This window comes from Monodelphis domestica, chromosome 7 (assembly GCF_027887165.1).
Source record: "Monodelphis domestica isolate mMonDom1 chromosome 7, mMonDom1.pri, whole genome shotgun sequence".
Classification (NCBI taxonomy): Eukaryota; Metazoa; Chordata; class Mammalia; order Didelphimorphia; family Didelphidae; genus Monodelphis; species Monodelphis domestica.
In genome coordinates this window covers 13,236,969-13,254,033 of record NC_077233.1, presented here as the reverse complement: position 1 = coordinate 13,254,033, position 17,065 = coordinate 13,236,969, and the positions used below count along the sequence as shown (strand labels likewise).

Here is a 17,065-nt window from a genome sequence, read left to right as displayed (position 1 = left end):
TGATGAACACAAATTCTCTGTTCAAGTCATTGATATCAAGTCATTCAAGCACAGAAACAGAAACAGAGCTTGAAGTCATGAGGAAGGGAAGAACTCAACCAGACCCAGCTCTCCAAATAGTGTGGATCCATTCATGATCGTTTCAATGACTCTGGCTTTTCAAAAGGCATGCCAACAGCGCTAAGGAAAGACTTTGAGCAGAGACCATGCATGGGCTATATGTCTGTTTTCTAAAGACTGGTCTAGATAAGCCCTGAGAAGCTTACAAGTGAAGGTTTAGCTAGCAAACGATGTTTTTGTTTTTATCTTCTTCTTGTCCAGATCAGTTCACAAACAGTGCTATTTGGACTTGGATTCAAGAAGGATCAGAGTTCAAATCCTATCACAGACACCTACTAGCTATGTAACATCATCTCTGTGACTCAGGATCCTCATGGAAATAATAGCACCCATTCAGTTCACAAACAGTGTTATTTGGACTTGGATTCAAGAAGGACCAGAGTTCAAATCCTATCACAGACACCTACTAACTATGTAACATCATCTCTGTGACTCAGGATCCTCATGGAAATAATAGCACCCATCTCAGTGTGCAATTATGAAAATCCAATGAGATGACATTTAGAAAGTGCTTTGCAAATCTTAAAGCACTTATTCTTATGGTTACTTATAATTACTATTACTGTCATCATTGTTATCTTGATTATTCTCAGTGGAAGAAATACATTGATAAAATTATGAAATATGAGACCATTGAAGTTTATATGGCAAGAAAATTGTGTCGATTCTCCTCATCAGTTATAGCTGAGTACAAATGGGTATACCTTATCTTGGGGCTCCCTGTGTGACTCCATAGCCTTCCGTATTAAATCTCCTTTTCTTGTAATATTTACACTTTCCTCTGGGACCCTGAGATCTGACCGTGCCCATCGCTTGAAACCTGGCTGTAACCCTCTCTTTTTTTCTGGTTTGCTCATAAAAAGGGGTGCCATTCCAGGTTTCAGAGGCTGGCTCCCAGGACTTGTAAGGCAATGCAGAATAGTGGGATGACCTGAGGATTTCAAGTCAGAAAATCCAAGTTTGAGGCCAGTTCTGCCCTTTCCTAAACTTCTCCATATTTCTCGTCCTCAGTTTCCTCATCTGTAAAATGAAGATGACCAACTCTGCACCATCTGTGCCACAGGATCAGCTTCAACATGCTATGTCAATAAAAGCCATGAAAAGACCATGTGCACACTTACATAATTTCCTATACAGAGCATTTTATCAAAGTCTTTTCCCTGTCCATAGTGCTCCATTGACATGAATATAGTGTTGAGGATGATGCAAATGGTGATGGCCAGGTCAGCAAAGGGATCCATAATCACAAGTTCCACCACTCTTTTAATGCGTAGCCACCGAGGGGAGGACTCCCAAATGAGATATTTGGAGGCAAAGTTATTCTGGCAAGGAAGGCATTTCTGTTGTGATTTCTCATACTCTAATAAGAAAAGAAACAAATCAGTTAAATAACAGATATTAGAAATCAACAATATGGTTCCATGTTTTCAAGGATCCTAAGCTACTTAAAAACACAAACATCCATCTTTTTAATACCACCCATATCCTAGTTATGTTGAAAGACTTATAATCATGTGACCTACCAACCTCTGAGGAAACTCTAAGAAAACATTATGAGTAAGACTAAAGTCAATGGGCACCTAGGGGTTCAGTGGATGGAGTACCAGGTCTAGAGTGGGAAAGACCTGGGTTCAAATCTGCCTCATTACACTTCCTAGCTCTGTGATCCTAAGCAAGTCATTTAATCCCACATTTGCTTGCCCTTCCATCTTAGAGTTATTAAGACAGAAAGTAAGGGTTTGGATTTTTTTTAAGTCAATGGCACATGGCATAGTGAGAAGAGAAACTGACTCAAGAATCAGGAGGTCTTGGTTCAAATCCTGCCTCCCAAACTTATATCAATATCTCAAAACCTCAGTTCCTCATCAGCAAAAGGAGAATAATCAAACTCATGAATGTCTTTGCAAGAAAGCCACTTTGCCAACCTTACAGCTCTATCAATGAAAAAGTTGTGAATTATAAGGAAAATATGAATGGTGATTCTTTCTGTACTGGCCCAGGGTCTGAAAAGCAATGGGAAAGAACACACTCTCCTCCTCTGCAGAGAAGTAGAGAGCCAGGGATGTGGAAAGTGGTCAATACTATCAGACTCAGTTGCCCTGGCCACAGGGAATGACGTAGTACCTCGAGGAGATGAAACGTGATCTGATTGATGGAAAAGCTAAGGAGGAAAGTATGGCAAGGAAAATGGACTCTTTAGATCAGTGGCTCTCAACCTCTCAATTTGTAGCAATGAGAATCCAGAATGCATATCAGGTATTTACATTCCGAATCATAACTGTAGCAAAATTACAGTTTTGAAGTAGCCACCAAAATAATTTTTTGGGTTGGGGTCACCGCAACATGAGGAACTGTAGTGCGGGGTCACGGCATTAGAAAGGTTGAGAACCACTGCTTTCGATGATAGGAAACCATCCAGGAATAACTGACTGCCAGCAAATTGAGTGGGCCAGACAGAATATAAAAAGAAAATTTGAAAAAAGAAGAAAAAGAAAATCTAGTGAATATAATCTCCAAACCAACTTTATTGCATCACTTTTGTTGGAGTCCTCTTTCACAAAATGACTAATATGGACAGATGTTTTAAACTCTTACACATGTAATCTCTATATTGGATTGTTTGCCATCTTAGGAAGGGGGAAGGAGGAGAGGCAGATGTTGAGAATGTGGTTCAAACTTTTAAAAAAGTTTAAATTTTTTTCATGTAATTGAAGAAAAATGAAATTGTTTTAATAATTAAAAAACAATTGATCTCAAAAACAGATCAAGGAGCAACACTCTAAGAGATGGAGAGAGGCTAAGGGGTGAGGACTGGCAGAAACAGAAGAGAGAAGAGCACCAGAAAATATGCAGAAACTCCATTTTGCCTCCATGTGGAAAGGGCAGAAACATATGGCAAAACCACTCACCCTGCATGGTGATGGTGACAATGCTGACGGCACTCAGGGCTCGCTGCCTTTGAAAGGTGTCACCGTGCTCATCCCAATAATCCAGGGACAAGTTCTGTGATAGACGCTTGGTTTGGCTCAGGATCTGCTGCTGTACAACAATGACAAAACAATTATGAGCTTGCTGAGAACAAAGATCATGCCCCATTGTAATTGTACACCTGGTCTATGGGAGCTTCCTGAGAGCCAGGGGCTCAGTATGTTCTACAAGTCAGTCACATTGTTGGGCAAATATTCATTTATGGCAATTTGGCCTTAAATTGCCTTCAGTCATTTCAGTTGCATTCAACTCTTCATGACCCCATTTGGGGTTTTCTTCGCAAAGATAATAGAGTGGCTTGCCAGTTCCTTCTCCAGCTCATTTTACAGATGAGGAAACTGAGGCAAGCAGGGCATAGTGACTTGCCCAAGGTCAAACAGCTAGAAAATGCCTGAGACTGGATTTGCACTTAGGTCTTCCTGACTCCAGTCCCAACATTCTATCCACTGTACCACCTGGCTACCCTTATATGTATGTATGCATAAGATATATAGACACATATATAAATATGTGTGTATGTATTCTTGGTCTCCCTCCTGAGCTCCAGCTCCACATTACCAATTAATTGCCATTTGGACATATTGGATATCCCAAAGACATCTCAAACTCAACATGTCTGAAACAGAACTCACTATTTGTCCAGCCAAACCTTGACCACCTCTTCCCAATTTTCCTCTCAATGTCAAAGGCACCGCCATTCTTCTAGGCTTCCAGGCTCTCAGCCTTGATGCCTCTGTTGGCTTCTCCTTCAGCCTCACCCAGCAGCCCCAATCTCTCTCATCTGCTACTTCTCTCCACTGCAAAGCCATGGCGCTCGTGCGAGCTCCCTGGGTTATCGCAATAGCCTCCCTGCCCACTTCAATCCATTGTTCACTCAGCTGCTAATGTGATTTTCCCAAAGGGCAGGTCTGCCTGGGTCACCCCCCACCCCACCAACTCAATAAACTCCAGGGGTTCCCTAGCAAATCCAGGACCAAATCTGAAATCCTTTGGCTTCTGGCCCCTTCCCACTTTTTCAGCCCTCTTAGATTTCTCTCCCTCTACATGGTCTAGGATTGAGTTTCATTGACTTTCTCTGTCCTCCTCCCAGCTTTTCATCTACCATCTCCAAGTCTTTGCACGGGCTGACCCTTGTGCCTTGAATGCCCTTCTTCCTCCCTTCTGTCTCCTGGCTTCTCTAGATTCCTTCAGGCCTAACTCAAAACCCACCTCCTACATAGGACCTTTCCCCTTCTACCTCTGCCTTCCCCCTATTCTGCCCTGTAGAGACTTAATGCTCTGATTACCTTCCATTTACACTGTATGTCACTATTATAGAAATTGTCATTTGTAGGCTGGTTCCCTCATTAGAATGGAGGTTCCTGGAGGGCAGGGAGGTCTGGAATTAGCCCAGGAGTTGGCATGTAGCACTTAAGAACTGTTTTTTGATTGACTGAGTCCCTCTCCATGCCCATTCTCCCCTCCCCACCCAATGGGAAATCATCTGCCCCCAGAGATGCCCTGGATCCCAGCTGCTTGGGTGGCCCCAGTTCCATGGCCTCTGGCTGTACCTTTGTTTGGACACTTTCATCAGAATCAGATGGTGGCCCTGGAACTTGCCCAGAATTTGCCACAAGGAAAGATTTCCTCCTCTTGTTGCCGAACAGGCTTCTCTTTTGGCAAGAAATGGATGACGTTTCAAGGGAATTAAGTGAGCTCCTATCAATTCCCATAGCAACTAGAGTCTGAAAACGTAAGGAAAAGAAATCCTTTGATCCATCAAGACCAGCTACTTCCACCAACGCCACCCACACCCCAGCCCAGCTAGATCCTAGTGCTCTCCCCTCCCTGCCATGGGGCCACTCATTGCACTGTGAGCACCTCTTATGTCATCTGGCATTATGACTTATTTTCTGGGATCGCCCTGAATTAGACTTCCTCTCTAGCAGTGCAGATCACAACCCACCCATGGTGGCCCATTTTCTATGCCCTGCCTCATTGTTCTATTCCATTATTGCATTAATACATTAAGGGCATGGGAAATTGTCTGTATAGTTTATGTACCTAATGATGGTACTCGTAGAGTGATTCTGGATGCTCGAAGTCGATTTCTTCTGAGTGAGAACAAGCTCTTAAAGGACCTCAAGAACTGGAAGGGTTTCAAGGACTGGCCCAGCAAATGGGGATGTCCCAGCCAAGGGCCAGCCTCGGTCAGTGAGGAGAGATTCACTCCCAGAGGACCTTTTAGGCTGCAAACACTCAAAAAACTGTCTACTGGAATGTGGATGAGTTTCGATTTGCCTGAGCAAAGGGGGTATGAATACAAGATGAAGCCCTTCGTTCAGCCAAGGGGGAGATCCTATGGGAGAGATCCCCCAGACCCTGCCTCCAGCTAGGATGCAGGCCCCTTTAATGGAGATCTCTTAGCCCAGGAACGTCAGGCCCCAATGACTACACAGAACCTCAGTTGTGCCGGGAGCACACCAAAGGCCGACATAGGTTCGCTGCCTTAGAGGAGCCCCAATTCACTGGGGAGAGAAGCCCTGACACTATCAGACATTTCTTTTCAGAAAGGAATTCATTATTCGCTGGAACATCTTCTACGCTGCTTCTATGGGCAAAGGGGGCACACACTCCCTCTGGCAGCACAAAAGTGCCCAAATCCCACTACACGAGTCCCTTGAATGCCAATGAATCTATAGCTGCAGATTTACCTGAATCTGCATTTTATAGCTACTGACCCACAGAGAAACTAAGGCATTTAGATCTTCATCCTTCAGAAGAGAAGACAAGGCCAAGCCACACACCCCACTGCACCCAGGACTGTGTTTCTTCCTTAGAGAAGGCAGGAATATGCTCAGTGAGGTCCCGTCCCTGACACGTGCCCCAATTGCACAGACCCTAGACTGCTCCCCAGCCACTGCCATCATGAGTGGCCTGAGAATACAGTGGTGTGCTTGTTTCACTTTGCAATGACACACAGGTTATTGATGGTCATTTCTGCTCTGCTGAGACAAATCAAAAAAAAAAAAAGTCATCTACATTCCAGTCTATGGTTTCTATCTAGATGGTCTAAGAAGACCCTGTCATGGTCATTTCTCTGGGAGTGAATCTCTCCTCACTGACCGAGGCTGGTATCGAGTCTTAGTCTTTAAGTTTTACTAAATCCCCCCATTTTCCTCTGAGGCAAGTAGCAAATCTTTAGTTCTCCTCATTCTACAGAAAAGAAATCCGAGACCACTTTTCCCTCATTTCTGCCATTAGGATCTTGGAGCTTCCTTCTATACCACCTCCTACAGGAAGCTTCCCCTGATTCTCCCGGGTAGTGGCTTGCCCATTTCTAGCCCCCACCCCACCTCATTACTGTGTATTTTGTACACATTTTTTATTTCCTTCTGTCTATGCCTGTTGCTGCCCTCCAAAGGATGTACATTCCTTCAGGATGGGGGCTGTTTCTTTTGTGTCCTTGAGTCCCCAGTGCCTGACATACAGTGAAGTGGTCTATCAGAGTGCTGAGAGCTGGCTAGGCAGCAATAAAAACAGGAGCCCCCCCACAATGCCTCTCTGGGATGCAGCCCTCCAAGAGGTGAGCAGCGTCCCCAGGGTTAGCCACTCCCATCCCAGCGGTCCCTACCTCCTGCTCTTGCTTCAGTAGCTGCAAGGCTTCCTTGAACATTTTCTCTTTGGCTTCCGTCTCAGCCGCCACATTTTTATTCTGCTCTTCATATGACATGGTGACAACAGCCAAGGTCAGGTTAATCAGGTAAAAGGAGCCCAGGAAGATGATGACCACAAAAAAGACCACAGCAAATGGCCCGGCAACTCGGAGAGTCTGCACGTAGCAAATGAAAGCAGAGTCTCTGCAATATAACAACTCAAAAAACCCAACACAACCTCATTAAGTGCCTACTTTGGGCGGAGCACTGTGCTCAGTGCTGAGAGAAGACCGAGACCTGTCTTCAGTGAGCCTCCAATCTATCGTCTTTTGTTTGCACCCACCCAGAACAACTACAGTGCCAACCAAAGAACTTTGTGCATCAGAGAAGGAATAATAGCAATAACGACGATGATGATCATCAACATTTATATGGTACCTTCTCTGTGCTTATAGAACTATTTTTTAAATCAGAGAAAGAGCATTACTGACTGGGGGGATGAGGGAAGTCTTCATGGAAGAAGCAGTTACTAAAGAGAGATGGAAAGATTAAATAATCTATTTCAACAACCGAGGGGGAAGAAGGAAGACTTTCCAAGTACGGCAGGACACTCAAAGGCAGTAAAACTTGGAGGCTTGTTCACACAAAATGACAAGTAGTTTGACCAGTGGGTCTAGAAGCACATGCAGGAGAATAGGATGAAATAAGCCTGGGAAAGTGAAGTGATGCAGTGAGATGGAGAGCCTTCAACACCAAGCAGTGCAATTCAGACTTGACACAATTGGTAATGGGGAGCCATTTAAGGGAGCTGGATGAAACAAAGTGACGACCAAACGTGAGTAAAAAAGATCCATGTAAGAACATTTGGATGAAGGCTAGAAAACTGGTGCAAAGTTGCCCAGATAGTCTAGGCAAAATGTATGAAAGAGGAGAAGAAATACTAGTAAAAGGAGGTCCAGAATGCTAAACTATTTACTGGCACTAAGTATATACTTCATATTTATAAGCCCTTTTCCACCAAGATCACTCAACCCCAAAAACTCTAGCCACACTCCACCTAATGGAGATTGGAGGTAAGCAGGAACTCAAAGCTGGGCATTAAAGTCAGTTTGTCAAAGTTAGAGAAAGAAGGACCATTAGAGACAACTTTACAGATAAGAAAACTAAGGGTTGTGGAGGTTAAGTGATTTTCTCAAGTCACAAAGGTAGGAAGCATCAGAAACAGAATCTGAACCCAGGACTTTATGGACCAGTGGACATCCTACCTCCTAATGAATTTATTCCAGTTAAACATATTTCTTAATTCCCTGAAACATGCAGGGCAGTGGGTCAAAAAAAAGCATATAAGGGGGCAGCTGGGTAGCTCAGTGGATTGAGAGCCAGGCCTAGAGATGGGAGGTCCTAAGTTCAAATATGGCCTCAGACACTTCCCAGTTATGTGACCCTGGGCAAGTCACTTAACCCCCATTGCCTAGCCTTGACCACTCTTCTGCCTTGGAGCCAATACACAGTATTGGCTCCAAGACGGAAGGGTTATAAAAAAGGGTTATAGAAAAAAGCATATAAGTTACTTAAGTAACATGATTTTTTCATATTCTGATATTTCACTAAGCATCATTAAGTTGGAGAACAAGAATATTTCTCTTCCAGTTTGAAAAAACAATACTGACCATTCATTTTTTTATTTCATTTTTGATTTTGAACTCAAAGTTTAAAGGAGTAACAGCTGCATTCACACAAAAAGTAAATTACATATAAAATAGCTTTTTCATACTACTTTATCCTACACGTGATTAAAAAAAAATTAACAGCAATTCATTTTTTCTCTTTGCCACTTGTCCCCTTGGAAAATCATTTCCAAGAACTTCTTGTTAAGCTCAAGTCCATGTTCTGGAAATTAACAGGGAGCAATAACTTTTTAAAAAATTCTCCTTTGCTTAACAAAGATTGAACTAAGACTCTCTTCAGATTATATCATAGCAGATGATCTTAATGATCTAGCTCCCTTCTTGCTGCTTGCTAAAGGAAAAATTTGAGATCAGTCTGGTCAGTCAGCATTTTATTGAGTGTTTACTATATACCAGGCACTGTGCTAAGCAAGAGAAAGACAATCCTGCCCTCAAGGTACTTACTTTCCAACAGGTGAAGAGATATTATAAAAGAGGAGCTGTGAAAGGGCCAGGATACCCATGGGGAATGTGGTGGTGACGTCTAGAATGAGAAATACTGTTCTGGATCTTTTTCAAAATGGAGTTCTGGGAAGAGCTCATCAATGAGAAAAGGGGTCCACAGGACTCAAGCAGAGAGGAAACTGAGGTAGAATGATGTTGCTCATGGCATCATCAAAGCCTGGTCTAAGCTTCTTGGATGAAGTAAAACTAAAAATAAGCCAGAAACCCTACAACTAGAAGGGATCCAACTGAGAAGCCAAGAGACAAAAACAAAATTCTTCCAAAAGAATTTGGAAATATTTAGAAAATGGCGGCAGTGAGGTAGCTCAGTAGGTGGGAGATCCTAGATCAAATCTGGCCTCAGACACTTCCTAGCTGTGTGACCCTAGGTCATTTAACCTTCCATGGTCTAATCACTTAACCCCCATGGCTTAGCCCATACTGCTCTTCTGCCTTAGAATCAATCTAAAATGGAAGATAAGGGTTTTGTTTTGTTTTTTTAAAGGAAAGAAAACAGCTGGATCTTTCTTACAGAAAATGTGCATGCACCATCTTAGGAGAGGCGTTGGCAAACCAAGTGATGAGTGAAAAGGAAGCAAATTGAGAGTGAATCTAGAAGGATTCTGGATCTTCAAGTTTGCCTTGTTCAGTGATTCCCTTCCTTACTGCCTTCAAACATAATCAAATCTTCCCAATCTTAAGAAAAAACCTTTACCAGACCATACCAAAACTTCCGACTATCTTGGAGCCCAGAATATAGTAAATAATTAATAAATGGTTGTTGATTGATTGACTAAATGTAATGTCTATTGTTTAGAAAGGAGAAAAGATCCCAAAGGATGGGATTATCCAAGATGTGAAATGCCACAGAGATAAATTCTAAGACTGGTTAGCAACAATTTCTCACGTCCCCCACCTACCCTAAAGTGGGAATTTGGATCTTTAAAGAATAATGGTGATTAGGGGAGGCTAAGTGGCTCAGGGGATTGATAGGCAGGCCTAGAAACAAGACCTTGGTCCTGGGTTCAAATGTGGCCTCAGTTACTTTCTAGCTATGGGACTCTGAACAAGTCTCTTCAACACCATTGCTGAGCCTTTACTGCCCTTCTTGCCTTGGAGCCAATATGCAGGATTGATTCTAAAATGAAGATAAGGGTTTAAAAAAGAAAAGAAAAATGGAGATTTCCCCAATGTTTAACCTGAAAGAGTGGATAAAGTAGGTGTTACTTAACCTCAAATATTGTGTCTTTGATTGATTTTTTTTTGGAGGGGGGGAGGGATGGAAGGGCAGGAGAAAGGCAGGATTTTGAGGCCAAGGAGAACGTTGACACCCTTCAAGTAAGTCACTTGCTGTAAGAAGCCTCTTATTGTCTGCCTACCTCTAGGGAGTGATTCTCAACAACACACTTAAAGTCAATTAAAGTAAAGTGAAATGTCATTTTCAATTTGGCCTGAAGAAAGTAGGTAGATTTGGACCCCTGTTTCCCAGGACTCTTGGTACCTGCTGATAAAGGCGTTCCCAGGAATCCTGAGTCATCACTCGGAACATGCTAAGAAAAGCCCAACCAAAATGGTCAAAGTTTGTAAAACCGTAATCAGGGCTGAGCTTCGTTTTACAGCACACAAAGTCAGGGCAGCATGATCTACAGAGGGAACAAGAAAGGAAAGAGAAGGCATTATTACGTAGCTCGTGGCTCAGTTGTCCTGGACAACAATTGTTTTCTCATCGTCACCCTGGCTATTTGGGAAATGGATAAATCTGGTCATGAGAATCCCAGAGCGATTGTTCCTTATTTCCCCAGTTGTTCCAAAGTACATGATCCCCCGAGGTGGGCCAAGGCTTGCTCTTTTAAGTAGCTCCCTTCTGTACTGCCTGAGTGTAGCCTCGGAGCCCTCCTCTTCACCTCCAGGCTCTCCTAACCACCCAGGCACACCAACCACAAGCAGATGCATTTCCCAAATCCTCGTGGTTCCATCAGCCCCTACCCAGAAGCACCTCTAATGGGGCCAGGGCTAAAGGACTTCCTTCCTTCTTCTTGGAGTCTCTATTAGGGCTCTCTGGAGTGAATGCTGCCCCCTCTGTCATCAAATGTGCTTCTAACATTGGGGGTCTTGTGGCAGGCTGCATAGGCAACAGCCCCTTCACAGAAGGGCACAATATTGGAGGGAAATCAGGACCGTCAATTATAGCCCAGAGGCCAGCCTTGCCAAGAGGACAGCATGGATGCAGAAGAAGATGTAGTCAAGGAGGGTAAGAGCAGTTTGCTGAGGGAAGAGTCCCAAGTTCCTGCAGGGGGAAGAGATCTGGCATGTCTGTGTCCCTAATTGGGGTAAATCATCATTAGGTGTGTATAGATTTGCAGGTGGTTCTCCCTGCAGGAAGAGGACGAAGATGGGTGGCAGGCCCACCTCTTGTCTCTCCGGTTTTACCAGGTAGAATTCCTCAGCAGGATGGGTGAGAATTCTGGTCCACTGGACCAAACAAAAGAGAAAATTGCTCTGAAGAGATAGCATACAACCCAGAAGCAGGACAGTAAAGAGTCTGAAGAATTCGGTGTAGACAAAGAATTGTGGAAGAAGGTTTTCTGAGCAGCTCTAGTTTTTAACAGGCTGGATCCTCTGAGGAAAAAGCAGCCAGCTTCCTTTGCTCCATGGGAGAATAATAATAATAATAATAGCTCACATTTATATGGCCCCTGAGGTTTGCAAAGCACTTTGTTTTATTTCATTTAATCTTCATAAGAATCCTCAGAGGTATCATCCCTATTTTACAGCTGAAGAAATTGAGGCACAGAAAGCGAAGGGACTTCACTTTGCCCAGATCTCATATAGCTTTTGAACATCTGGAACAGGATTGAAACTCAGGACTTCCTGTCTCCAAAGTCAGTGCTATTTCTCTATGCCTCCTAGCTGCCTGGTTAAAGGGAAATCCATGGATGTGTGTCAAGATATTCAATAGAATGTACATACCTTAATGAGGGAAGGGGAACAGCTAAGAGGCAGAGTAGATAGAGCACCAGATCTGGGTTCAAATCTGACTTTAAACACATTCTAGCTATGTAACTCTAAGCAAGTTACTTAACCCTGTTTGTCTAACCATTGCCCTTCTCTCTTAGCATTGTTACTAAGACAGACAGTAAAAGTTTACAATATTTTAAATAAAAAATAGGGACACTATTTGCCCTTCTACTATCTTGTAGCTCTTCCCTGGTTTCCTTTTTTTTTTTAAACACTTACCTTCTGTCTTAGAATTGATACTAAGTACCAGTTCCAGGGCAGAAGAGTGGTAAGGGACAGGCAAATGTGGTTAAGTGACTTACCCAGGGTCACATAGCTAGGAAGTGTCTGAGGTCAAATTTAAACCCAGGACTTCCTATCTCTAGGCCTAGCTCTCTATCCACTAAGCCACCTAGCTACCTATCTCTTCTCCAATTTTGAATGATTTTTCAAATATCACTGACAACAACCACAGCTTTTAGTACATAGGATACTTAGTTCACCTCAGCAAAGTAACTTGGATTCACCAAAGGTAATTCCATTTTCTCTTATCTCCTTACCTCACTTAAATCAACTCAAGTCACTTTTGTCCTATCATTTCCAGTGCAAACTTCATTATCCTTTGTGAGAAACTAATTCAGTAGTCATTCTTCCACCTACTGTAGGCAAAGGTCTTATCCCTTCATGGATCTTCCTTTTCCTCCCAATATTACGAAAATGACCACAACAGCATTTGTGTTACTGGTGTTCCGAGCTTCCCTCCTGTAAACCTTAAAATTTCTTAGACTTATAAATGTTGGAAATTTCACCATTGGGAAATTTCATACTTGAAAAATTTCCTATTGATAGTGGGTCTTGGCTATTGGAATGTGAACCCCATTGGCATGGGAGGTTCCTTCTCTTCCCTTCTTAAGATTACTTTAGGACAGAAACCTTTCACTGAACAATGGAAAGGACTTTGACCTATGCTTAAGCATAGAACAGGAATTTCTTTGAGTCATGATTGATTTTAGAATTGATACAATGGAGATACTTGGAATCAATCTCCACCCTATTCAGTCCTAACAGGATTGAGTAAGGGCTGCAGCCTAGATCAAAATTTAATTATTCCAATCTCTACCCTACTCAGGTTAACAGGATTTAGGAAGGGCTGTAGCAAAGGATCAAGATTTAATTATTTGAGAATATGACCTTCAACAGACATGTGCAAAGCCATAGACCTCTGGGTGGTCCTGGGTTAAGCTAGAGCCACCATTGGCACAGGGAAAATGATGGACAGTGATTGGTAGATGTGAGAACTGAGGGGAGGGAACTTGGATGGTTTCCTTAAAGATAGAGGGGTCTGAGGACTGGGTGGGGGGGGGGGTTGGAGAGTTTTGGCTCTGAGTGGTTGGAGAGATGCTCTGAGAAGCTTGCTCTGAAGGAAGCTGAAGGTGGGGGCCTCTGAGACTGTTTCTCCATTTTGGTCACGTGAGTAATAGGGACTGATCTCCTTTCTTTGCCCCAGCTATCTAAGGGCTTGGGCCTTTTGGCCCAGCCTAAACAGAGGGGATATTTAAGCCCTATTCCCTTCTCTCCCCTTTCTCTCTCTCTCTCTATCTCTATCTCTAATTCCTTTCTTCCTCCTGTTTGTAATTAAACTCTATAAAAGGCTGACGGCTGACTTGAGTTTTCATTTAGGAATTACATAGCTGAATTCCTTGGCTACCCTAAATTAATATATATCAGTCTTTTAAAGTGATTTCCTTGTCACACTCCCCAGCCTCTGCTCTCTCTAAGCACAAGCATTCCTGACAATTCTCTTTCTAGAACCATGACACCCCAGACATGCTCCCAAAGTCATTATCTATTACCTGGCTTTGCTTCCATCTCTTGGTCACTTATTTTTCAAAGCTAAACTGGCTGAGCTGTATTCCAAGCAAGTCATGGCCTCCTCAAAGGGCTCTTGAACCTTCATGATAATCCTCCCTCAAATTCCCTACCCTTCCAGTTCCTGGTTGTCCTCAGATCCCACGAGGCCTTCCTCCGTTTCATTTCAACCACCTACAGGGATGGCCACACACTGGATGGAGCTCATCCTTGTCCACACCTGCTCCATGTGTGTCAGAGACTCTGACAGTCCTTAATGGGATCATAGTGTCCTGTCGTTTTAGCTCTCCCCTATATCTCAACCTTCCTAAACTATTCTTCAGCCTCGTTACGGCTCCCAATGCCTCCATCCTTCAATACCATCTCAAAGCATTGTCTTTGCTCTCACTTAACTCCCAGAGTGGGCCATAATAATTAACCAGTTCAACTTCACACTGTTGACTCTTCACAAAAGGTTTGCCCCTCTGAACTGCTGATGCTCATTCATGCAAACTCCAGCCCTGGATGACTGCCCTCATGTGCATCACTCCATCCTACTGACAGGCAGGTGACAGAGCTGGAAGAGATGACAAAGATCAGCTTGTGGATGTGGACCTTCAATGAAATGAGCTAATGTCTTGGTCAGCCTTCCTAGATGCCCTATCTCACTCTCCAGAGAGGGCAGCCATGCCAAACCTCTTTCCTCTTCAAGTATCTCCTTCTTCCCCCCATTCTCTCAGTTAAGGATCCTACATTTATAATTCTAGGTTACAATAATGAACTGGTTTTAAGCCTGCATGAAATGGAATAACCCCTAAGCTCCACGGGGTTCCCTCCTCTTCAGCACTGGGTACTGTTATAAGGGATTTACAAAGAGTAAACTAAAAGCAGGAAGTACTAAGGTAGCAGCAGGAGGAAAAATTCTGGAACCCTGGGGAGACTGACTCTGAAGGAGCAGGTGGTAGAATTACTCTCTGGAGTAAGAGACTGAGAACTTTCCTTCAAGCAAGTTTCACCTTCTGGGAAGTGGTTGAGATTGGTTTACACTTCACAGGTGGACTGTGGGAGTGAAACCATTACTCCCCTTCTTAGTGGATCAGTATCTGTTCCTGTGTGTTCCTGCTGCTGCTACTTTCCACTAGGACTCGTGCCAGACCCAAGAGGACAACTGTCAGTGAGGCTTCCTTTGACCCTTGTTCCTGTAACCTTCCAGTCTTTCCCAATTTTATAAACTGACTAAGGGGGGTAAATTTAATTAGCTGTAGTTAGCTAGATTTGTAGGTAGTGAAAATTATTAGATAGTGAGGGTTAGCAATTTGGTTTGGGGCTTAAGATAAGATCTTCCCAATTCCCTTCCCTTCTTCCCTTACCTTAAAAGAAACTATTATTTTGTTCTATTTATAGGTTTTACCCATTATTTTAATATACATATTTCAGTACTTAATTCTTGAAAAATAGTTATGAGGTAGGTAATAATCAAAACTCGTAGTTGGGGAAATTCCTAATATTGAGGTAGAATATGGGTTCTTTGCCTTAGTTTACATGTATGTTCAACCATTTATTTATAAAATAATTAATTTCAATACCACATAAATTGAAAAAAAAATAGGTAAAAGATCCTAGTAAATTCCTTCTATGACACAAATATGATCCTGATAACTAAATAGAGATAAAAAATTGAACTTATTCCCCTAATTGATATTGATGCAAAAATTTTAAATTAAGTATTAATAAGGAGACTATAGAAATATATCACAAAGATCAAACACTATGGCCAGGCTGGATTTATATCAGGAATGCAGGATTGGTTGAGAATTAAGAAAGCTATAAACATAATTGTCCATGTTAATAGCAAAAACAACAAAAATCACATGATTATATCAATCAATGCAGAAAATTTTTTTCACAAAACAAGATGCCCATTCCTATTAAAATAAATAGAAAGTATATATAGATAATTTTTTTGAAGTATGGTAATAAATGGAGCCTTTCTTTAAAAAAGATAAATAGTATCTATCTAACCAAGAATAAACATTGTAATAGAGATAAACTAGAGGTCTTCCCAACAAGATAAGGGATGAAACAAAGATATCCACTATCACCATTATTATTTAGTATCATGCTAGAAATGCTAGCTATAACAATAAGACAATAAAAAGAAATGGAAAGAATGAGAGTAGGCAACAAGGAAGCAAAGCTATCTCTTTTTGTAGTTGAGATGATGGTATATTTAGAGAATCCTAAAGTGGCAGATCTAGAGTTAGGAAGATCTGAGTTCAAACGTAGCCTCAGACACTTACTAGCTATGTGACCCTGAGCAAGTCACTTAACCTTGTTTGCCTCAGTTGCCTCATCGATAAAATGAGCTGGAGATGGAAATGACAAATTGTTCTAGTATATTTGTCCAAGAAAACCCCAAAAGGGGTCATGAAAAGTTGGACATGATTGAAAATTACTAAAACATGGAAAAAGAGAGTCAACTAAAAAAAGTGCTCAAAACAAGTAAGTTTATCAAAGTTGCAGAATATTAAATAAATCCACATGAATCACTCGTACTTCTCTATATAACAAACAAAACACATCAGAAAGACATAGAGAAAGAATGTCCGTTTATAATAACTTTAGACAATATAAAATATTTGGTAATCTGTCTACCAAGATATACACAGGATTTATATGAACCCAATTACAAAAAAAAAAAAAACTTTTCACACAAATAAAGACAGATCAATTAGCAAAATATTAGTTCTTTGTGGGCAGACCACAAACAATAAGCCAACAAAACAAATGGCAATTCCATTTCAATTAATTTATTTATTCAGTACTAAATCAACCAAACAACCAAGTATTCTTTTATAAAATTAGAAAAAATAATAACAAAATTCATCTAGAAGAATAAAAGGAAAAGGATATCAAGGAAACCAGTGGGGGTCAGGGGGAGTGAAGGAAAACAGTCTGGAAGTACCAGATCTCCAACTATTCCACAAAGTGGTAATCATCAGAACAATCTGATACTGGATAGGAAATAGAGCAGTTGGTTAATGGAGTAGATTATGTACACAATTTACAAAAGAAAATGATTGCAGTAAAAGATCCCATCTACTGAGGCAAGAACTCACTATTGGACAAAAACAGTTGGAAAAATTGGAAACTATGACACAAACTAGGTGATGTCCAACATCTCACACTATATACTAGGATACTCAAAACAGGTATACGATTTAGTGTACCTATCATAACATCATAAGGGTGACATCATAAACTGGTGGAGCATTGAAGAAATTATCTTCCATATCTATTGATAGG

The 17,065-nt window shown here is 41.9% G+C and overlaps 1 protein-coding gene across 1 annotated transcript in view; it reads right to left on the bottom strand.

Annotated features, from left to right (window-relative positions):
- Window positions 1–17,065, bottom strand: part of SCN11A (sodium voltage-gated channel alpha subunit 11) — a 130,893-nt gene that overhangs the window by 95,586 nt on the left and 18,242 nt on the right. The window contains exons 7-11 of the mRNA XM_056804223.1: window positions 10,416–10,557; window positions 6,722–6,919; window positions 4,659–4,832; window positions 3,030–3,159; window positions 1,242–1,480 (exon numbers count right to left, since the gene is read on the bottom strand). Coding sequence (XP_056660201.1) covers window positions 1,242–1,480; window positions 3,030–3,159; window positions 4,659–4,832; window positions 6,722–6,919; window positions 10,416–10,557 — 883 coding nt within the window. The remainder of the gene's footprint in view (window positions 1–1,241; window positions 1,481–3,029; window positions 3,160–4,658; window positions 4,833–6,721; window positions 6,920–10,415; window positions 10,558–17,065) is intronic.